Source organism: Agelaius phoeniceus, chromosome 9 (assembly GCF_051311805.1).
Source record: "Agelaius phoeniceus isolate bAgePho1 chromosome 9, bAgePho1.hap1, whole genome shotgun sequence".
Taxonomy (NCBI): Eukaryota; Metazoa; Chordata; class Aves; order Passeriformes; family Icteridae; genus Agelaius; species Agelaius phoeniceus.
The window spans coordinates 5,139,774-5,163,735 of NC_135273.1; the positions used below are offsets into that span (position 1 = coordinate 5,139,774).

A 23,962-nucleotide genomic window follows, 5' to 3' on the forward strand; every position below is an offset into this window, starting at 1 on the left:
AGTTACTCAGAAAAAATCATAGGTGCTATAAATCATTACTGCTGGCTCCATGGGAGCTGGCAATCTGAAAGCCTGTAGTAAAATGAAATGCCAGTCAGAGCCCACAGGTTAAAACTAATTAAAGAAAAACATGCTTGTGGGAAATGGATTTGTAAAGAATTCTCAAAGTTTGACAGAAAGTTCACCTAGTATGCATTTGTATGTAAACTTTGAGATAAGAAATACTGACTTAGAAATGCTATGGAATTGGATAGACATTGTTGAGAGAGAAATGGAACTAGAAACAAGTTTTAAAGGATGGGTTTGTAAATAAGATTTAGATGCTTTAGAGAAATATAACAAGAAATGCTTATAATGTATTGTAATTAGGAAATAGTTGGCTTCTGACTGTGATAGCCTGAATTATAACTATGATATAATAGTTATATTATCTGTATTGTCTCACCCTTCACATGAGAATGAAAATAGAATAAAAGTTTGTAAAATGCCTCTCAGCTGCCCCATCTCTGGGTCAGAAAAGGACTTAGTCCGACACACGTGAAAAGAGAAACAGATACCAGAAACAGGTGTGGACAAGAGCAAACACAGGTTGTGCTGTTTCACCTTTACCTGTGTAACATCTCTGCAACTTTTGTGAAGCAGCCAAGAGACAAGAGGACCAGAATGGCCTTGGATTTCTGGTTGACCTGTGGGGAGCAGAGGTGATCGACCCACCGGCGCAGGACGTCCGCGCACTCCTCCGAGCTCAGCCGCACCTGGGGACAAGCAGAGCCTGAGGGAGCCCCCAGTGCCACACACACCCTGCTGCTGCTGCATTCCCCTCAGGGCAACGCCCTGGGCAGGAGCAAAAGCATCTGAGACCATCAGTTTTTAATAAAAAGCATTTTGCTTGAGTTAATAGGGCATTAAGGAAAATCAGAGATATCTCGGTATAAAAATACCACTTGGGTCACTCCATTTTTAGATATGATTAACATCATTTTTACCCCAAGATGTTCTAAAGCTTTTCTAAATCAAGAAGTTACTCTTCATTCTTTACCGAAGACTTAAAAAAAAAAATTCTTAATTTTTCTGAAAAGCAGCATTCCCTCACTCAAAAAACCTAAGTACTAACTTTTCCATTCTTTCTTCAGGAAACAAAACAGAAACTTTACTAAAGAGATGCTGAAAAATACTTACTAATTCCTGCCCATTTATAATGTGGAGAATTAATGCTGTGTCTGGGTAGTTTTGCTGTAATTTGCTGTAACAGAAGGTGATGTCAATTTATGTGGTGGTGGTAATTTTGAAATCAGCTCACACACTACACAGAGCTCAGCACAAAGTCACTTCTCAGTTCATTATCCACATCCAGGAGTGGGGTTTTGTAGTTTATTACCAGCTTTATACTGCTGAAGCTATATGGACCTTCCCAAACTGCTGAAAAATTAAGAAATTGAGTATTCTGAGCCTTTTTAGGTCCCAGTCCTGCAATGTGGACAAGGAGAGCAAACCTGTGAGGTCAGAAGGCTGAATAATCTGCCAGCACTGATTGAACAGCCTGGCCTCTCATAGCTGAATGGTATTTCTAATTGATGTTTCAGTGATTCAGGGAACTGCAGCACCCTGCTCAGCCTTCCTAAGCACAGATGCTGAGCAGGTGGTTGGTGCTCTCAGCCTGGGAAGTGGGGAATTGCTCACCTTGGCCAGCCACGCCGCTCGGTTCCACTCGCCGTAGGTCTGCAGGTAGCGACAGGCGTCGGCAGCCTTGTCAATCAGGCACAGCAGCTGCACCCCCTCTGGAACACAAACAGGCACCCACTCAGGAAATAATCCAGGGAAAAAGAGCTGCCAAGTGTGCAAAAGGATCCCCAGCACATGAAGATGTTGAGACTGCTCTCCATGTAACCTGGGTGCCAGTTATTGCATCTTCGTTCTGGGCTACAGAGGCCACACAAAGCTCTCATTTATCTTTGTTTTGAACACAAATTTAGGGGTTCACAGGACTTCTTATCATAAAGACATAATGATCTTTGTTTAATAGATTAAATTAAATATTAAATTAAATTAAATAAATAGATTTCATGGGTAGTTCTTTATTTTAATTTAATGTTGTCCACAGTGCAATTATTAACAGTCTACAGAGTGGAAAGTAGTTTTTTTTTCCAGGCAAGTACAGACTTTTAACTCTCTCAGCATGTTTATTTCAGTTATATGGTTGTAACTGAAATATTTCAGTTATGTTTCAGCTCTTGCATTAAGCAAAATTAACCTGTACTTGTAAAAAAACACATATTATGAAAAAAAGTTCTGAACTGAAAAGGAGACTAAATCTGTATTTCACATTTTGTAACAGGGACACCAAATTTTAGTTAATCCTTTAATTAGAAAAGTGGAAAATACATGTTATGTGATCAGCTTCTTTTTGTGCAAACAACTGCTAAAAGATTTACTCCAGAAGTGAGTTTTCCAGTGAAAATAAATCAAGACAAGCTGGATTTTATAACTCAGTCACTGATCATTTTTGTGTTAACTACTCCATGCAGTGCCTACTGCAGCACACCCAACATGTAAGATCCATCACAGCTGGATTCACTCCTATTTTACTGGCATCCTTAATGATGAGAATTATCAGTTTACAAGCAAAGACAAAGAGATATTTTACCTGCAAGCTTTCCATTGGCTATCATGTTGGTTGCTACCAGTTTAATGGTGCTTTGAGATGGCCCTGATGAGGTGACAGTTGTGACCAGGCAAGCTTTGAGTGAATCACAGTAATAATGTGCATTCTCTGAACTGGTTTCCAGCAGTAGTTGCACTGCTCTGTCAGTCTGGCAAGAGAAAAAAATACAACTTTGACCACAATATATTAATTTTGTTTAAAAGCCTTTCTATTTTTACCCTTTTAAAGACATGTAACAAATAAACAATGGAAATTATTCTAAAACAGGCTACAAAAATATCTCCTTGTCTAGTAATGACTAAGATTCTACTTCAATAGGTCACTTGCATTGAAAACTCATCATGAATTTAACATAAGAATACAAAAACTCTGCACTGGGCTCACACAAGTAGGAAATAACAAATAAAGCTAGAAAAAGCTTTCTTTGAATAGGCTAGGTACACAAAACAGACATGGAAGAAGAATAAAAAATTCAAATATTACCCACAAACCTGGCCCAAGAGAAGAAGTTGATCAGCACATTTCCTGGTATGATCATATGTTGATCTCTTCACTTCCTGGAGATTTACCCTTTCCAGCTGGAATTTCTGGACAAAGAAGGAAAAATATTTTAAATGTAAGCCTACCATAAGAAATAAAACCAGGCTTTTAAAAGATATTTACATATCTTGCCAGTTTTTTGACCAGCCTCTATTTTTAAGTACGAGGAATGTTTTAACACAGACTGGTATGTTACTAATAAAAGTGAAATATGTACAGGGAACTGAGTGTTTATTGTACTGATGACATTCCTTTAAATTTGGTTTTGAACTCTTTGACATACCTGGAAGTAAGAATTTTCACACAGCACATCATAGCATATATCCAGAGGATTTCCCAGCTGCTCCTGAAGCACAGCTGTGTCTGGCTTTGCAGGCTTTTCCTGGCATAAGCTGTGCAAATAGTGGGCAGCAATAGTCCAGAAGTGCAGTTCAGATTCATCCCCATACAGTCTGAGAAGATACAAAGCAGGATGTGAAACAGGCTTGTATTTTTTCATACACCACATAAAAATAGGATATATTTCATTTTCTCAAGGACTGGGCATTCCTGTGGACAACACAAGAACTTTGCTTTATCAGTGGGACAAACTGAGAGAGGGGATTATGGAATGACATTCAGCAAGGTAAGTTACAACAGCAATTAAACCCCAGGAATGTTCAGCACAGAAATATGTGGAAATTGATATTTATTATTATTTTGCACTTAGTCACTGATATCCTCTTTCAACCACAAGTTACTAAGTTTGAAAACATCTCTGAATACAGACAGACTAAAATGAGCTCAGTTTAGGCAGAAGAACCACACAGAACAGAGACACTTGAAATAAACCCCAGGCCCTGCCCTGTTTGTACAGAGCTATTGTGAATTCTAAATGACATTTTGGGGCAAGATCAACTTAATGTAATGTGGCTGCCAGAGCTGCAGTTATAAAAGTGCCACCAAGACTGAGGGAAGTTCCTTGTATCCAGCAAGCAAATAAAACTATTCCAGTGAGGTCAAATTTCCATTTTGGTTCTAAAGCCACTCCACTAAATGGGTAACAAAGTAATTTAGGGACTGTGCTAAGTTAAAGGACAACTGGGGGAGTTCCTAAACTTCAGCTCATTCCTGTGCATTAATAACATCAAGATTTTCCTAGGAAACATTTCCTGTATTCATCTGAATCTCTTTTACCTGGCAACCAGGAGACATCTCTGCAGGAGAGTAAAATCTGGATCAAGCAGAAGTTTCTTTATGTCACTGCAAAAGAGAAATTGTTAAACTGTAAAGTGCTGGGCAGGATTGTTTGGTTGCTTTTGAACACAAACAGGATCCATCACTTATAAACTGAAAAGATCAACCCCCAAAATACAGAATTTCTTTTCTGAAATGAAAAGATGCATCTATGAAAACAATTACAATAGGAATTATATATAATTTGAAATATAACGGATCTCCAGGGGCAAATGCAGGGAGATCAGTTATATTTCAAATTATATATGAAATAATTTGGAACTCTTTATCCTTGCAATATAGGGAATCACCACCAGGGTGTATGCAAAGCTGCCAATTAGTCTGCAGTAATTCTACTAATTACAATATTAATTCAGCTACAAATAATCTTGCAGCTATGTGGTGTCACAGCAGAAGGGATGCACATGCATCAATTTAGGCTTTCCACAGGTGTTTCAGACTGGATAAAAATAGGCTGTTACCTTTGCCATCCCACTAAATGGAAGGACAAAAGGAAAAGGGACAAAGTTGTCTATTTACTAGCTTGAACTATAATTTTCAAGGTTTAAATTGAATGTCAAAATCTGTTTTCTCTGTAAATAGAGCAAAGTGCAACAACATTACTCTGGAATTATACCTTCAGCAAAGGATTTTTGGAATAATCTTTTTTTCCTCACAAATAAGCCTTGGAGTATTTAAGTAGCAGTGTCCAAAGCAGTCTGGATCAGCATAAAGAACCCCTAAACCCCTGAGAAGTACTGCCTAAAACACTCCAAATGTTCACAGGTCAGTTGCAAATCATGTACTGACCCTATCAGTACCTTTAAAGCATCAAGTTCAGAATTAAATAAAATTTACATTAAAAATCCTTTTTTTTAAAATAAAAACTGTCATTACTCAGGCACATCTTTAGAGAAAAGAATTCTTTCTTCATTAACTGTGAGTTGCCACAAACTTCAGATATTTTGCCTTCTCAGAATTCCATAGCTTACACAAGTAATAACAGAAAAATTCTTACTTGGACAACGAATTCAACTGCTCTTGAAGAAGGTTTTTAATATTTTCATTCTCTGGATAATCACTGGAATAAAAAAAAAAATAGAGGTTTTCTGTGTTACAAAAAGGACAGAATTATCTGAAAAGAGCACTACTTGTAGGAGAAAAACACAGGTTAACAATTACATGTTAACAATTTTTCAAATTCTTTGGGTCAGCCATTGATACAGGATTCTTTATCCAGTTCCCAGTTCCAAAATAGCAGTGAAAGATTTGGTTTGCTTCCATTGAGCCTCAGAGTAAATTCCAATCTTTCTTTTCCCATTTTTCTTTTTTTTCATTAACCATAAAATTAATAAAAATGGCAATGCCTAGAGCATTACTAAGTGATCACAAGCACAGCCCAGGACACAGAAATGTGCTCCTCTGGTGATGGGAATGTGGCTCTCCAAGAGTACAGACAGCTCTATCAGGATATCAGAATATCACTTTCCTTTACACTTTAGGAACAGCTCTGATGGCTGCATTAACTTCTAGAACAAAGAGAACACAGTTTTTCCCAGAAGTAATATAATGCCATAAAAATATTGCCAGGACTGAAAGCAGACTGCAGTTTTTAACAGCCAAGTGCTACTGAAAGCCAGAAGAAATACCCAACCTTAGAGCCTTACCTATATTACTTTCAGTAATAAATAGTGAACTAATCATAATTTTGACAGTCCCCAAGAGTGAGGAAACTTATACATCCAACAGTTATTTGCACAGAAAGACTAATAAAAGATATAGGCTTTAAAAAATAATAATATGTTTTATATAGATGTATATTTCTTCTTACATGTCCATAATATCTAGAGAATATTTCTCATCCCAGGGTTGATGCAGCAGGAATGCTTTTAAAGCTAATGAAGCCCTTGGAACAAGCAGGTAGGGACACCAGACAGGTTCTGAAACAAAAAGAAAAGATTCATTGTCCAGAGAGTCATGTACAATAATGCTGTGTTCATTGATCAGAAAATGGGCACCAGAAAATCTACCACAGAAAATGCACCACAGAAAATATCCCACCAGAAAATGGGCACCAGAAAATGTATCACAGAAAATGGGCACCAGAACATGTATCACAGAAAATGGGCACCAGAAAATGGGCACCAGAAAATGTATCACAGAATGTATATATCCCAAAATGTACTTCCAGAAAATGTATCACAGAAAATGTGCACCAGAAAATGGGCACCAGAACATGTATCACAGAAAATGTGCACCAGAAAATGGGCACCAGAAAATGTATCACAGAAAATGGGCACCAGAAAATGTATCACAGAATGTATATATCCCAAAATGTACTTCCAGAAAATGTATCACAGAAAATGTGCACCAGAAAATGGGCACCAGAACATGTATCACAGAAAATGTGCACCAGAAAATGGGCACCAGAAAATGTATCACAGAAAATGGGCACCAGAAAATGTATCACAGAATGTATATATCCCAAAATGTACTTCCAGAAAATGTATCACAGAAAATGTGCACCAGAAAATGGGCACCAGAAAATGTATCACAGAAAATAGGCACCAGAAAATGGGCACCAGAAAATGTATCACAGAATGTATATATCCCAAAATGTACTTCCAGAAAATGTATCACAGAAAATGTGCACCAGAAAATGTCCCAGGTTGTTTGCAAGCACCAGGAAAATCATACCTAGAAGTCTTTTCACATACCCAGCACAGACTGCTAGACATAAAAGCTTTTCACTACACTCAACAAAAACATTTCATAGAGGGTACAGGGTTATCAGCCATGGTCAAATGAGAATTTCAGGATATTCCACAGTGAGTTTAGCCACAGACTCCTGGATTGCTTTTTACTGGCTTTGGCAGAGCTGTGTACAATGATTATTGCTACATGGTGCAAAGTAAGTAAAGCTAGACCATAGAAATATCATAAGGCATGTTTAGTTTTGCTTTGTCCCCCTAATTCCTGTACAATACAAGGATTAAACCTCATCATCTGGAAAGGATGGTGGGAAGTTTAGTAAGACACAAATGATACATCAGTGAGTCTGTATCCAGTACAAGGTGTGGGTGACAGGCAGCAAATGCTACCCAGTGACTGAGGAGTAAAACAAGTACAAAAAGCAGCTCCATCATGAAACATTCACAACTCCCTGTACTTGGTGTGCACTCAGTGATGTAGGACTCTTGTAAATGTGATTTGGTAATTAAAACATTACCACAGCAGGACAGCTCAATCACAGGCAGCCTTACAGCTGGCACAGCTTCCTTTCAGCTTGCTTGGCTTTACAACATTCATCTTTAGAACTTAATATTGCAGAAAACTCCTTTGGTAGCAAAAATGGCTGTGATAAATTACATGTTTCCTCAAACAAACCCACACCACAGCTCCCCACATCACAGTTTATTACATATGTCTTAGAATCTACTGGTTTTAAGGAAATTTTAAGAGTAAAGGTAGGATTGACTCAAAAGGCAACAACAAGAAGAGTTATTTGGAAAACCAGTACTAATAAATACAAAAAAATGTAGTTTAGTTAACTAGTTAAATGTTTCAAGTCCCTTCTTAGACATATGGCTAAAAAGGCCAACAGCATTAATATTGCTATTTTAAATGTCAGTTTGAAGAGCAATGAATCAATCTACAGACACCTGAAAAAAAAATCAGAAAATACATTTTTACCCATCAACAAATGTTTCTAAATCATGTAATGAGTATCAGTGATGCAGGTACTGATACCTAATTGATGTGTCAATGCTTTTTAAGTAAATTTGCTAGATATCTGTACAAAAAGCTCTTATTTTCTTCATTTATATTTAAATTAAGATATTAAAAAGTATGTGCTATTTGGGAGATTAAACTTGTATTAAAAAAACCCATGCATATTATTGGTTTTTCTGGGTTTGGATTGAAGGCACTTGAGACAGTAATTCGTGTTTGGACTCAGGTGTTTATTATTTCTTATCAGTAAAACAGTCTCACTACTGTGAGTTTGGCAGCTTTTCATTAGAAGGCACAAAATGGCAACAATCTCTCGTTCCAAGGTCTTTTAAGACTAAACTATCCAATTAAGAGCTGACACCTGGATTATTTTCCCTTTTAACCCAATAACTGATCCCACAGAGCCCACAATGGGGACTTTTCTGCCCAATTACAAAATGCAACCCAAGAAGAAGAAGGAGGAAGAAGCATGAAGAAGAAAGCCAGGATGACACCCTGTGCCTTTCATCTTGCTTCCATCCACAACATACTAAAAATCCCAAAACTTAAATTTCTCACCAAGTGATGCACCTACACTACTCTCTCTAATCTATTGCACACTTTTGTGGATTCTAGGAATTGAATCCTACAAGTCTAGGAAAGTCTTGAAGTCTGGGAAACTTTCTCCATGAATGAGGGTCAAAGTCAGTGCTCCCCTGGGGGTCAGGGCGCCCCAGAGCAGACACAGAAATATTCCTGATGCCCTGGGTTTCCACACATATGACCTAAGCATAAAAAATGACCTGTATCCATGAAAAGCAGCAGAAAGGCACCAACACCTCCACATGTGACAAGTGCCTGCTCTAACAGAAGGGCTGAGCTCCACTTTCCACAGAGGAGGGCAGAAGTGCCCAGCAGTGGGCAGCAAGGAAGACTTGACAAACCTATTAAATCCTGCTCATCCATCCTGAAACACGAGGGCTTCATGGACAAGTCCAGCACTCGGATGCATCCATCATCTGATGCCAGCACCACTTTGTCTGACGTGCACCAGTCCACGTCCAGGACCCGGAAATTCACGTTTCTCCCGCTCCTTAAACTGCTCACCATTTGTACCTGCAAAAGTTCAGTTGTTTTTTTATTTTTAGCAGCCTCTCCATCACCCATTGTGAGGCTGTGTCACACACCCAGGAGGCACAGCACAAAATTCACCATGAAAGGTGAAGTTAGCTATAAATCATTTCAATAATGGTCTTTTCTGGAGAGTAGGGAATTTAGAAACCTTGGAGTAGGTCACATGGTTGCCCTGGAACAATACTATTTCCTAATTTAGGGCTGAGAAAAAATCCTTTTGAGCATAGTGTACAGCTGCCTTTTTGTTATCTTTGCTAACAGAACAGGATGAGATGTATAATAGAACTGAGACTATAAAGTATTACTACAGATATTCTGAAAGACTTTTGACTGAAAATGTGAATTTAATTTTAAATGCTGTCATGTAGGAAACTCCTTTATCCTAAAAAAAAAAGAAGAAACAGCTACAGTATCTTGTGGCACCTAAACTATTCAAATGTGCTTCAAGGAGAGACTCATTGGGTAATATCCTACTCTGCTTATGTAATTCACAGTAGTTGTTCATATCTGCTGTCCATTCTTATCATCAGTGGAGTTTCATATTGCACTAATTAAGGGTCTGAGTTTGGAGCTGGTCCTCATTACAAAGGAAACAGGAAAAAAGTTAAAATTCCTCTTCCATACCCTGATACCCTGAACTTATTCCAGGGGCTAAGTTAAAACAGTACATTATATTTCCTTCTCCATGGTACTATAATCCCCTGAGAGACCTAAAAGCAAACCCTAGAAGGTTTGTGGACATAACTAGAGAGTTTCTGAGTAAGAAGAGAAGCTAGAGAGAGTTAATAAACAGGTGTCTGGTTTTCCCTAACAAATCTATTGACCATACACAGAAAACCTGCAGTGAAAGCAATCTCCTGTCCACAGATTAAAGTCTCAAACTGGGGAGTCCCTCTTAAATTTTCAAGGTCTGCCTCAAAACCATTACAAAAGGATGACAAAGAGGATCTCAGACATTGTCAGCTTTAAGAGTGGAAGACACTTCTCATTGATGGCAGCTCAAAGATAATTCATAGGGAGGAAAAGTCTTCTGAAGAAGCCATATGAGTTTATCACACAAGTGCCAGCAAGAAATCCTGACTCAGTAAAACTTAATCCCTCACTCATCCTCATTTTCAGAGCTGAGGTGTGGGCTTTGAAGAGAAGAGTCTATCAAACCCACAGCCACTTACCTCTTTGGAATCCCAAATTTCTACCCCATCATTGTACATTGCAAGGAGTTTTTGGTTTCCTTTCCCTGGGGCAAACCGTATTTTTTTCACCCAGCTCCGGTGAGTAGGAATCCCCCTGAGCAAAGACAAGATTAGGATCCATCATTCTGTACCAAATATTGTAGGAAATGGAATCCTTTCCAGGAACTTTACAGATCCTGCTATTGCACAGACTGAATAGAACAATCTCTCTATAGATGCACACACAAATGGATGTCCAGATTATGAATTTATTAAACTAAAATGATGAAGAGATCAGAATAAATACTACAATACTTAATGTTTTACCAGAAGCTACTGCAGATTTAATGTAAAAAAAGATATCTAGCTGGTTTTAAAACCTTGATTAAATGTTAATTCTCCTGAAAACACAAGAGATTAAATGTCGGTAACTGTGACACAGTAGACATTTTCTGAATTTTTATTCCAAAATATTTGCATTTTTCCCTACAGTAAAGAACAAAAATGAGGAAGGATGAAAACATTCCACATTCTAATACTCATCCTCTCATGTTTGACAGACTTAATTTGCATTCATACCTGGATACTCTAGCTTTCAAATCCCAGAAGTTTAAGTTTCCATCAACATCTCCAAGTACCAGGATATCCCCTTTCCAGGCAATACAAGTAATGCTACCCATACTTCCCTGAAAATATTTAAGAAACAGAAAAATATCTTGTGATTAATAGACTCAAACATATGAATAAATATTTCAACATTGGTACTCATTAAAAAAAATATTATACACCATGATAGACTAAACTGTACTCAGTTAAAACAGGAAAAATTATTTATAAGACTGTGAAAACAGAACTGCCATCAGTTTTTATGTAGGAATTCATTTCAGATTTCAAAGTACTACATTACTGACTTGCTGCTACAAAGCTTATCCTTGATTTTTTTCTAGCAGTCAAAGCTAATCAAAAAATTCAAGCACCAATGATATAGAAAAATTGGAACTCACATCTGGGGGAATTCTTGCACTGTCTTTTACTGAGTTTCCCTCTACTGTGAGATGATAAACCTGCCCATCAGCACCTGTAAACACAAAGTGCTCCCTGGCAGAGATGTTCTGGCTCAGCTCTGATTTACTTTCAGCTTCCTGCAACAAACTTTAAAAAGAACATAATGAGACACAATTATTTCTTTCTTGAAATCAGAATTGCAAGACAAATTCTACCTAGTGCACAGAAACAACACAAAACAAAAAGTATATATTCTTTTAAAGAATTTATATAACAGTTAACTATTTCTTACTCCCACTCTTGTGGAAAAGGCAAGTAACTTGTCCAAGGGCAAGTAGGAGTTTTATTTGAAGAACCAGGTCACCAATGGACTGCCATGGACACATCTGAGTAATGGGTACAGCCAAGTCCCACATGCAAAAACTAAAGGGAGGGCCATCAAGTTGTTTTGCTTGCTATGTACTCAAGAATCAGTTCCAAAATATTCTTTTCATCAGAAGAATGGCACATGGTGGGAAACCCACAATTGCTGTAGCCCAGGACTCCACCAGGAGGGGGGATACCTGATCACAGAGGATTCCACACTGCTGACTTCAGTGTCTGATGCCACTGTCTGCCGGGCCATGGCCTCCCTGGCTGCCAGCTGCTTCTTCCTCAGGCTCTTTAAGTTATGGGAAGGTGACCACTCCTGTGGAAAATGGCCAGGAAAAATGGAAAAGATAAAGGTTTATTCTCTGAATGTACTGGGGCTTTAGAATGACATCCAAGGAAATTGCTTTCTGCAGTTCCTCCCTCCATCACCCAAGAGACAGAGCAGATTTCTTCACCAGAACCCCCTTTTTTCCTGCCTCCATTTGGTGACAGATGAAATGTTAAAGCACTTCTCTGTATATGCTACAGCTACAGTAACATTTTCTGCAAAATTATTCAAAGATTTTATACTATTTCAATGTTACATTTATTAAAAGATAATAGAATTTATTCCTTACCAAAGCAGTGGCTGTAGGGGAGTTTTTAGACATTTCTCTGAGCAGAGTGCAAGTTCTGACATCCCAGATCTCCAGTGGTTTGTCTTTAAATACCACAGCTAGGTACTGCCTGAAACAAATGAGAATTTACTCCAGCAAGAGTCATTTGAGCATTTTACTTCACTTGTGTTGCTCACAGCAGCACTCTGGAGACCCTCAAAAACTACAAGTTAGCAGAGCAAATCAAATCCCCCTCTGAAGCTTGTGATTCCCTTGAGCCACTGAGGAGCAAAAGAATGTCTGAAAAAGAATTCCCCTCAAAGCTAACAGAATTATAAATTTCTGCCAGGTGGTTCTGCACAATTACTGTGGAGGAGACAGGGGGATAATTCAGAGAGAGCAGCAGCAGCACCTCTGATCTCACCATGTTCAGCCTGAGCTGATGGCACAAAATACCAGAAAAACACACAAGACTGCAGGCTGGACAGAGTTTTCCCTCCTGCAGATGCATGCCACTTCCTAATCTCAGGATAAATGAGCATTAAATCACCCCACACTAAAACACTTTTCAGCCATGTCTTCAGACTGCTCATCTGTGGAGCTGGGTGAGTGTAAACACCTTTCATCCACCACTTTTCACATTTAACTTGAAAATACAGAGGGCATGCAGCAATTTGTCCTCTCAGGCACTGCATTCATCTCTCTGCAAGTGAACCTCCTTTCTTGTCTCATTCAACACTCTCCAGCCTCTTCATCTAAGCCCAAGGCTGCTCTTAATTTTTAATGCATTATTAAGAACATCATATGGTTGAACTCTTCCAGATTCTCTGGAACTCCTACACACAAAAATACTCCTGTGCAAGCTAGAGACATTATTTTTTTTCCTCCACTATAAAAAAGAAGCTTTTAAGATATAGGGACCATGCCCTATTAAAATCAATACTATTTTAATTTCATTTACACAAGAAAGTAAAGTAATTTTCCAGAGTACTACAATTATTATTTTTGATACAATGAAGATCAGGACCTCCTGTCACAGGCCTGAGCTCAAAATAATGAGGACTTGAAAGGAAACAATTTGGTCATTTATCAGCTGACTTTTCAAACAACTATATCTCACACCTGGTTTTCCAGCAGACAATTATTGCAAAGGTGTGAAATATTTATAAAAGCTAAATAAATACGAATAATTTTTAATGCCAAACTTCCCAGTTTGAAGTAAGGCTTAAGTTATAGAAAAGTGAATTAACTCATAACAGAATCAAAGTTGAAAAAACACTTTTATTCTCCTTAATGTTATCAAAAAGCCTGTTCAGTAAACACAGTATCTGTAAGAAATAAAATATTAATTACTGCTTTTGCAATGTGTTTGGATCTCAAAGTGAACAAAATCAACCACAGAAACAATCACAGCTTTTTCACTTGGAATTAATATTCTGAAGCATTTTCCCCTTGATGCTGTTGAATATTTTCCTATACACTCTGGAGTGCTTTTTTTCCTGGAATATCTATGATATTCTGAGGATTTTCATGCAGCACAGTGAAATTTATAAACCTCCCAAGGCTGAGGCACTTACTTCAAATGAGACACCTTGATCATCTCGATGGCTGGCTCGTCATTGCCGCGCTCCCCGCGGAACGCAACGCTCCTGCCTGGAGCACAGAACAGGGAGAACAGCAACAGTCAACAAACTAAACAGAAACTGAGAAATTTAAACAGAAACTGCTCTGGTTGTAAACAGAACCAGCTTCCTAACCAAACCACAACATCTCCAAATCACCTCTCATCTCTAAATGACTCTTGCCATTGTCAAAGTTTTACTGCGTTTCATTTTACTGCATTTCAGAGTTCAGCATTAAAATCTCCAAGTTTACATTAAATATATTGTAAACTCTGATGTCAAATCTTTACATGAAATATATTGTAAACTCTGCTGTCAAACCTTTACATTAAATATATTGTAAACTCTGCTGTCAAACCTTTACATTAAATATATTGTAAACTCTGCTGTCAAATCTAACTCCTGACTCACTTCCAGAGCACAGCAACTCAAAAGGATGCATCAGGATTACATAAATATAGAGTTCCAAGAGTTATTATTTTCCACTCAAAGTCAATGAGAGATTCTCTCCATTCCCAAAGGAGGAGATTCATGAATAGATTTCAAGTTTGATAAGAGAAATTAACTCTGCCATGAACTGAGTGTGATAGAATTTCATGCTGAGCTACATTCTACACTTATCAGAACCATTCTCTCTTCCTTTCCAGCTAAAATAGTAAATCCTAAGCATTTATAATTTCGTCCCCAAGAAAATTTTCATCCACTTGTAGGAAGTGTTGCAGAATTATAGGTGTTAGAGATAGATTTATCAAAATAAATCATGATCTAAAACAACACCTTCTATGCAAGTTTCGTTCTCCTTAGCTTTAAAGAAAATTCAAGCTATAAACTTTAGCTCCTCTTGTAGCTCACAGCTAAATTACCTAAGCCAGCTACATGAATAAATCCAGTTATAAGAACATGAGTTAGAGCTCTCCTGTCAGAGGCTACTGGAATTCTTTCTACTCTATTTTCAGCATCTTAACAATTTCCTTTCATATTTCTGTTCAGAAACATACATGAGAATTTTGTCAAGTAAATCTGAATCAGCAGTTTTCCTGAGCCTAAAGCAGGAAGTTGGGCTCCTAAGTGAGGGAAGAAGCAAAAATCAAACAGTTAAATTGCTGTGCCCTTCTTGAAAGATTTAAAAGAGGAAATGTACCATTTTTAAGCAGACCAAGTGCTAAGGTCTCATGTATTAATATTTATTCAAAACTTGGTTGCCTGCAGAAATTCTGAACCTTTAATGACTTCTGCCTTTAATTTACAAGCTGAGTGAAAAATCAGATTCCCATTTTACATGAGATTAATTTCCCAGTGCAAGTATCTTTTCTGTTTTGATTTTAAACAGATGAACAAAAGACATTATATGAAAAAACTTTACAGTAATATTATGCTACCAGAATAGCCTCTCTGTGCAGCACCCTGGAAACACAACAACTGAGGTTTTTCCATAAGTTTAAAAAAAAACCCAATTAAAAAGTCACTTTGTGTAATCCAATTCAGAATTAGCCATGTGCTACAAGATTGAGGCTCTTCAATTAGAAGTTAAGTGGCTCCAGGTTTTCACATTCAAAAATAATGTAAAATTATTGAAGTCCTTCCTGTTCTGGGCTGTGTAATCTCCCCAGTTATACCTCTTGTGCAAATACTGAGTTCATTACATGAACAAATGTATTTATCATCCACTATGAGGCCAAAATAGTTGTAACCTGTTAATTTTGCTATCAACAGGATCTTTTAACAGTTATTTACTTTTTAACCTTTCCAATTCTTTATAAAAGTACCAGTTTTTATTGTTTAAAATCCCCTTTACACTCATTCACACTCAAATCCTGACCATGTGCAATACAACCAATGGTTTGACACTATTTCAGGGGCACATGAAACAGTGGATGCAGACTTTGACAAAACACATTTGGAAATATGGAAATATGTAGAATATGTAGATATTTGAAATATGGAAATATGTAGAGTTTGTGAACAAAATCCACCACTAATACCCCATGTGGCTGCTCTTAAACTCTTTGCTGACACTTATTATTCTTTTAATAAATTCTTTAAATTTGACAAAACACATTTGGAAATATGGAAATATGTAGAGTTTGTGAACAAAATCCACCGCTAACACCCCATGTGGCTGCTCCTAAACCCTCTGCTGACACTTATTGTTCTTTTAATCACCTTTGCAAAAACAAGATGTTTTTGCAAAGGTGATGCTTCAAGTCTGTCTGCAGAGCACCAGACAAAACACATCTTGTGGCTTCACAAAGAAGAGCAGGAAAAGTTAAAGCTCCTTTATTATTTTATTTTGTCACGACAAGAGAAAGAATTAAAAGAAATAGAACTTGTCAGTCCCCAGCAAATCTGTCAGCTCCTGGAGCAGATTTCCCAGGAAACACAAACCTGTTGGAAGGTCCACCAGCTGCAGCTCATTCCTGACCAGTCCCAGATTGTTGGGTGTTGATGTGGCAAAGGAAATGAAGCCAGTCAAGCTGATCCACTCAATTCCCCTGTGAGCAGAAGGAAATACATGGAGCATATCAGCTAAAATATTTCAATGGTTAGAAGCCTGAACTGAAGTATTTTTTTCACATATATTCTTAAAAACTCAGCACAGATGTAATTTCATCCATTTTCTGGAAACATCATATTTAAACATAAAAGGAAGCTACACATTAACAACTATGGTGTGAATATAAGTTACTGAATTAAATTTAAGAACAGCTTTCTTTTCAGACTGCATTAGCTCTACTTTGGTTAGATAAAAAATGCATTAGAAACACTGTTAACTTCTGCAAAAAGCCCTGACAGATATTCAGCAGTAGAGTGGATTAAAAGCCCTGCTCTGATCAAATCAGGGTTACTATCAAACAACTCCAAATTCCCAGCACACAGGAAAATATTCATGTGGGTGGCAGTGTGGGTTGCCTTATTTCTTTCAGTCCAGAGAGAGGAGAAATAAAGATGATATACAAAGAGAGGCCCTGAAGAGATTTCACAGAAGAACCAAAAACCTGAGGTTTTTTTTTTCATTTTTGTTCTTTTAGATCACACCAAAGCAGCTCCCAAGCAAATCATGTTGCAGTGCTGCAAGGATGTAAAGTTCCAGAGCTTTAAAAAACAAATAAATAAAATTGAACTCAACAGAACATTTTGGCAGCACAGATGGACCCTCAGCCAATTCCTAAAATACACCACAGGGCAAAAGGGACAGAAAGTGGCACTGGGTGGGACTATCCCTAAACAAGACCCTTCTCCAGCCCCATTTCCCACACACACTTGGTGCCTGCAAAAATTGCTTTATCTGTGAAATAAATCAAGGAGCTCTTCTAAAGAAAATTGAACTTTAATACACACACGTGCCCAACTTCATTTTAACACAGATAAAAGGATTTAAGGTTTCCTCAAAGCCTTCAAACACAGATGACTTAAGAACTGTTCCCAGGACAATTATTCTGGTTCATCAGCTGCCTGCTTTGGAAGAATGTGTGTGAAGCATGAGAAAAATAAATAACAATATTTATGATTTACTGTCAGTAAATCCAACTCACACTGCATTAAGTAGGAATTTCCTAAATACAATGTACATGGGTGAAACCAAAAAGCACTCCCATGATATTCTGCACATACAATTTACAGCCATATTTATTATTTTAGTTCAAGCTTTAAAAATATGGGAAGCTTTATTCCTAAGTCCTCAAGAAAAGGTAAAAATTTAGGACCCAGTTTTTTTCCCAGCAGGACCTATGGAAGTTCAACCATTAATTTCAATCAAAATGAGAAGCATTCAATTATTAATTGAAACATTTCAGGCATGATTGAATAGAAATCTACAAGTGCAGTAATGGGTGACATTGTAAGTCTCCAACGGGTCATAAATCCAGGGAGCTTTCTGAAATGGAAGAAATGTGAATTCTGACACTTTTCCATTTATCTCAGCTATGTTCTTTGGGAAAAGTCCACTCCTACTGCATTGTTATTGCTGGTACTTATTCACCATTCTCCTGCAAAGACCTGAAGCATTTTCTACATTTCTTTCATCAGCTCAGACTGAACAGGGCAAGTCCTTTTTCTCTGCTGCTGCCTGGCCATCTGTCAATACCTATAAAAATCCACAGAAACCCAAGACACTCGAAATCAAAAGGAAACCTTAGCTCTTAACTGCTTGCACCTGAAACAACATAATTTTTGTCACTGTCATACACAGAAATTGAGAATCTGAAGACAGTGTTTCAAATTTTAATGATGGAAACAAGTAATGCCTTCCCTATTGAAAGAGCAAACATTTCCTAATAAAATCATATTTGTCTATCAGAATTAAGGGTTACATTCAGCTGTCAACCACTTCTCAGACTGAATCCACTCTTTTAAAATGCAATATTTAGAGTTTCTATCCATTCAACTTGTCTCAGTTACTTCAGGAGTCAGACTCAGTTGTCTTGATTAATGTTTCCAATGCAAACAAATCACAAAGTGCACTGAAGTGGATAAAAACACAAATTACATTTCTAGTTGGGAATAGATTGTTGTGACTTTATGACATGGCAGCTGCTACTTAAATTTAGGGATTCTAAGAAAAAGAGGAAGGCAAAATGGGAAATTAAACCATATGTACTCCCAAAGTGGTGGTAGATATTTTTCATTCTAATTTCTCTATTCAAGGAAAGTTTTTTTAAAGAGGTGATGAATGTTTGCAAAGCAGTTTTGCAAAGAGCAGTCAGCTGAAATTCAAATGCTGAAACAGTTTCAACTGAACAGCTAAAATTTGGATGTAATGTAGTAATTTTCAAGTTGTGCCTGCAGGCCATAGACATTCTTGTTACAGTCAGCAAGATTTTAATTTTAAAAATAAAAGCTGTTGCAGCCTTGAACTTGCTGAGCTTCAGTGACAAAGAATGAGCAGCACTGCTCCAGTCTCAGCTATTTCAATACCAGGATAAGCAAAAGCAGAACTGACAGCTGCAAATGTGCCACTGAACTGAAAGCTGCACTGCAGGCAGTTTATTTGCATGTCTCAAGTATATTCTTCTCTGCACTGAAGGTGTTTTATTATCTCCTGTATTGCCTACTGTCCCCAGGTATCACACTTGGTTATTTCTTGATTTCCCCCCTCACTTACACTCCTGGCAGTGGCTGGGTTGATTTTCCCTCTTTGTGTGCTTGAAGCATTTCTGCTGCTTCTTACTCCATCTTCTTATAAAAATAAGATTAAACTCAACAGAAAAGTATTTACTTCCATAATTCTAAACAAACAGTGAAAGCTAAGTAATAACCATAAATAAAATTAATATTCAAGGTTACTCATAAGTATGAAATATCTTAAAAGGAAGGACAGAAAGGTAATTCTTCCCCTTCTAGTCACAGCACAAAGTTTAAATAAAAACAAACAAAAAACTGACCATACAAAAAAATCAGCAAAAATAACTATAAAATAAATAAATCAGCATGTGACTACATATGTAGAACACTTTAATCTCAAAAAAAAAAAAAAAGAAATCATAGTAGCTAACACCCAAACAACTCAGTGGCATTAATTCAGAACACTTGTTTTTGTAAAGGGGAATTGCCTGATTTTTATTAATTTTCTTCCTAAATAAAGAGCACTGAGCTCTGCTAGCCTTGAGTTACAATTTCAGGGTATTCTCAATTACATACTAAAATAATGATGGTCCCTGAAGGTGTTCTCTCAGATAAAATGGAAACAGAGGCATTATTCAATCCATCCACATTTTAGAGGTAAAGTAACAATTCCCAGTGAAAGAAGAACTTTTGCACTCCATGAAAATTAATTTAAAAATGCCTTCCTCTAAATTGGTTGAAGGATTCCTTTGAACTTGTAAAAATTATGTAGAAAATCATTCCGATAATAGAGGAAACTAACAAATATTTAAATGATGTACCCTGATAACAGCTTAAGGCTAAATAAAATTCACAAACATTTTGTAGGAATTCTAAAAAAACCTGTTGAGGGCATTTGCTAGAAAAGCAATATATAATTTCAATTGCTCAGAAGTTGCAAACCCTTTACAAAATTGAAAAACCCAAACTAACAATACTTCTAGTAATGCACAAAGCTATTTTTTTTTTTCAAAATTGTGTTTATTTCTTTCTCCCTCTTCATTTTACTTTTTTTTTTGACACATTAAATGCAAATACGGGTTTTTATTCTGAGTTCTATAATTGCTGTCATAAAAAAGGACTCTCCTCTTGTGCTGCATAACAGAAAGTAAAATTAAAATAATTTCATGTGTAGTTAATGGTATGGAACCAAGAGGTTTAAATGGTTTAGAAGAGAAAGGGCCAAGTAATCACACCACAAACATAAAGAAATTTCTTCATTTTGGTGGTAGATTCCAAGCAGGTTTCCACAATGAACTCTCAGAGCTGCCTATTCTCAGCAACCTGCACTTTCCTTAACTTTTTGCAGAATGCACAGTAAAATGTAGACCTTAACCAGAGGAAGGCTTCACAACACAATTCTGATACAATTTTTTATTAATATTTGTACTAGAAATTAGCATTTTATTTTCATGTTTAAATCTGCCTGGAAATATTTATCCAGCAAGCAGCACCTTGAATATCTGTGCCATCAGTTATCCAAAAATTCTGCCATTGTGTGCACACAAACACACAGTGCAAAGGCTTTAAAACTTACTCTGCTCCTTCTCTGGATGGATAAATACTGATTCCTATCTTCAGTCTTTAAAAAATTATCTTTACTTCCCTTAGGATTAAAACTCTCAACAGCAATTTCAGCCCCAAAGACATAAAGTAAATAAAGCCTGACATACCAACCAGCATTATTTCAAAGGACTCAATCCCAATAGTTATAGAATAAATAAAGTTTCTTGTCCTAAAAAGACTTTGGCCTGCAGTGCACTGAAGAGGCTGGAAGTAGTTGATATGCATCCCAGATCAGCAGGCACAGATGCATTTCCAGTATTTCTTTCAGTGTAATTTTCATTACAGTTCTGTCAGGATGTTACAGCTCTCACCCAGCAAAGGCTGGGTAGGCACTGTACCCTAATTTCATTAACAATTTTCCTGATTTCATTAACAGCAAGGCAAGACACCCACACTGCTGGGTAACATCACTCAGGTGTTTCAGCGTTGGTTTCCTAGAAGGATTAGAGCAGGAATGAAAATGAAACTCACTTGACTTCACAGGAATGGATGCTCAACTCTTTGTGAAGGAGTCCACTTGTGAGGTGAAACACCAGGACAGAGCCATTGCTGGTACCTATAAAAATTGATTAAAAATATAGGCACATATATTTCCTTTTCTTCCATGCTTTAGTGAAAATGCAGGATTAACAGCTATTTCTCTCTCTCTCTCTCTTATTTTTAGATACCTGTAACTATATATATATATATATATATACATATATATATATATATACACATATATATATATAATCTATATATAAACTATATATATATAAACTATATATTTATATATATAAAACTCTCGTATATTTAGATATTTATAACTCTCTTATTTTTAGATACCTGTAACTATATATATATATATATATATATATAATCTATATATAAACTATATATATATATATATAAAACTCTCTTATATTTAGATACCTATAACTCTCTTATTTTTAAATACCTGTAACTATTAATATCTTACAATTTTACAAAAACTATGTGAATTCCTAGCACTTAAATCCCAAATATTAAACCCTCTGCAGCCACTGATATCCCCTTGGATCAAGACATTTTCCCAAACCTTTTTGCAGAGCTCGTAGAAAATCTGATTATTTTCCTTACATTTCCACAACACACCCATCCAGCTGAAGAAGAAAGGGATGTTCCTGTTCCTTTTTGCTTTTGATTATTGGAGATGAGTAAATGCATCAAGGAAATGCTTTAACTGTTATCCCCCAATAATGCCAGGGGAGAATCCTGGGTAGATTTTATGGAACCATTAAAGCAATTCTGCTTTCTCATCCTGAAATAATGACTTCTTTCAAATTAGAAATCAGTATTCTGGTAGCTTTGAGCTTCAATTACATCAAAAACCTTCTGAAATACTGAAACCAACAATTTTCCATTAGACACTGCATTAAATTCATATCAATCCTATGAAATACAGCAATGGATACCTAAAGAGCCATTCAGGTATGTTAAGAAAAAAGACCTTGCTGTAAATGCACTTTACACCTATTTGTTTTCTAATCTTTATATTTCATCTTTTTTAACAGTTGCAGCTCATGGGAAACCACAAGTTACATTTTAGCAGCATCACATCATGTCATGATGGACTGCCTATGGTTTAGAGCACAACTCTGAAAGAAGATGCCAGAAAAATCAGCTTTAAATAGGGAAAATTATGAGTTAATACATCAGGTGCTCACTGGCAACTATTCTAATAGCTAGATGAGTTTAACTACATTTGTGGTAAGACAGAATAGATTCATCCAGAAAAAATAATGTGCTGAAGGTGTAATTTTAGAAATTCATATCAGAGCAAAAAAAAGTAAAGTTCATTTGCTTGTTGTAGGAATGCAGGCCTGCAGAAGTCCCTGCTTCTTGACATTCAGAATGAAGTGGGAGCAATACATAAAATGCTGAGTATATCAGCAGACCAATATCACAATAAACACCAGGATAAATAAAAACTTGCTACTATATTGCATTTTGCAGGTAGCATTGCATAAACCCAAGGCAAGACAAAAGAACCCAAGGACTCACAGAACCAAACCAATACACGGGTCAATAACTGCAATAAATTACACAGCATCAACAGATACATTTTTTTTTCTGTACCAACAACTATATTTGAATTGAACACAGGTTTTATTCTTTTCAGAGCAATGAATACCCTGCTGAAGGCACTCACCAACAGCAAGGATGGGCTCATACTGTTTGATGTTTTTGGTGGTGAGGGGCGGGCACATGCGGATGGCGAAGGGAGGCAGAGGCAGCCCCGACAGAAGCCCTGTCAGCAGGAATTTGAGGTGCACTTCCTGCAGGAGTGAATTCCTTAGCTCTTCTCCAGGGCTTGCACCCTGCCCTGCTTAAAAGTGAAAGCTCTTGTTAGCATGAAATTTTAATTGGAGATGTTATAGAAAGTTTTCAGACAGAAATTTGTATAAGACACATTTCTTCCTCTTAAGCTTGGCATGATTTCTTCCTCTTAAGCTTGGCAGTCTTTTCTGAAGACTGGTTGCTGTTTAGAGTTCACAAAGAGGGGATGCATCAGATAAATTGGCTTCTAAGATTAGTTAGAAAAAATCAAAGTGTTTTGTCCAAATTCCATTCTAAAATACTTTTTATCCTCAAAGAAAATGAACTTGGACATTGATCCTCAACATAAAATCCTCAAGAGTATTCATTTGATGATTTCTTTAGCAAACAGGAATTCTTCTATTTCAGAGTTACTATTAGAATATAATTCTAAAAAAATACAAGTTTTTTAGTAAGGTAAGATGTACAAAATGATCCAAAACCATAAGAAATTAGTAGCAGTGGGATCAATGGAAGAAATTCTTACCAATCATGTTGTCTAACGAGAGGTCTGGAAGTTTATTTTGGAATGCTCCTACAGGGATTCCACAGAAGGAGACTGGGGAATACAGAGGTGAAGCACTGGAACTGCTGCAAGAGAATGGGACCAAGTTCCTCATGCAGGCACCATCTCCATCCCCAAACTTGCCCTTCATTTTGGGCAGCCTTGGCAGCTGTGTCCTGCTGGGCTGGGGCAGCTCTGTGTCATCAGCTAAGAGCACAGACTTACCTGCCTCTTGTAATATTATATTTTTCCTGACAAAGATCAAAGTTTTAGAAATAACCCATAAGAATAAAAGAAGTAAAAACCAATTTAGATTCTAAACAGCTTTCCTGGATATGCAGCACAAGGAATCTATCTAGCACTGTTTTTGGGAACACTAAAAATAAAACCACTAAATCTCTGATGAGCAACAAGAGGATCTATGT

The 23,962-nt window shown here is 37.0% G+C and overlaps 1 protein-coding gene across 5 annotated transcripts in view; it reads right to left on the bottom strand.

The window, feature by feature from the left end:
- WDR11 (WD repeat domain 11) overlaps window positions 1-23,962 on the bottom strand; it is a 36,605-nt gene that overhangs the window by 2,898 nt on the left and 9,745 nt on the right. Inside the window, exons 9-27 of one of the 5 annotated variants that reach the window (XM_077182815.1) lie at window positions 23,520-23,620; window positions 22,866-23,039; window positions 21,167-21,251; window positions 16,415-16,521; window positions 13,985-14,060; window positions 12,429-12,537; window positions 12,003-12,127; window positions 11,439-11,586; window positions 11,014-11,120; window positions 10,435-10,549; window positions 9,073-9,244; window positions 6,249-6,357; window positions 5,436-5,498; window positions 4,379-4,444; window positions 3,486-3,654; window positions 3,154-3,249; window positions 2,645-2,810; window positions 1,681-1,778; window positions 610-755 (exon numbers count right to left, since the gene is read on the bottom strand). In XM_077182815.1, the coding sequence (XP_077038930.1) occupies window positions 610-755; window positions 1,681-1,778; window positions 2,645-2,810; window positions 3,154-3,249; window positions 3,486-3,654; window positions 4,379-4,444; window positions 5,436-5,498; window positions 6,249-6,357; window positions 9,073-9,244; window positions 10,435-10,549; window positions 11,014-11,120; window positions 11,439-11,586; window positions 12,003-12,127; window positions 12,429-12,537; window positions 13,985-14,060; window positions 16,415-16,521; window positions 21,167-21,251; window positions 22,866-23,039; window positions 23,520-23,620 (2,232 nt within the window). Of the gene's footprint in view, window positions 1-609; window positions 756-1,674; window positions 1,779-2,644; window positions 2,811-3,145; window positions 3,250-3,485; window positions 3,655-4,378; window positions 4,445-5,435; window positions 5,499-6,248; window positions 6,358-9,072; window positions 9,245-10,434; window positions 10,550-11,013; window positions 11,121-11,438; window positions 11,587-12,002; window positions 12,128-12,428; window positions 12,538-13,984; window positions 14,061-16,414; window positions 16,522-21,166; window positions 21,252-22,865; window positions 23,043-23,519; window positions 23,624-23,962 lie in introns of those variants that run through there. The other 4 variants (XM_077182814.1, XM_077182813.1, XM_077182812.1 and 1 more) reach the window with 4 other exon arrangements.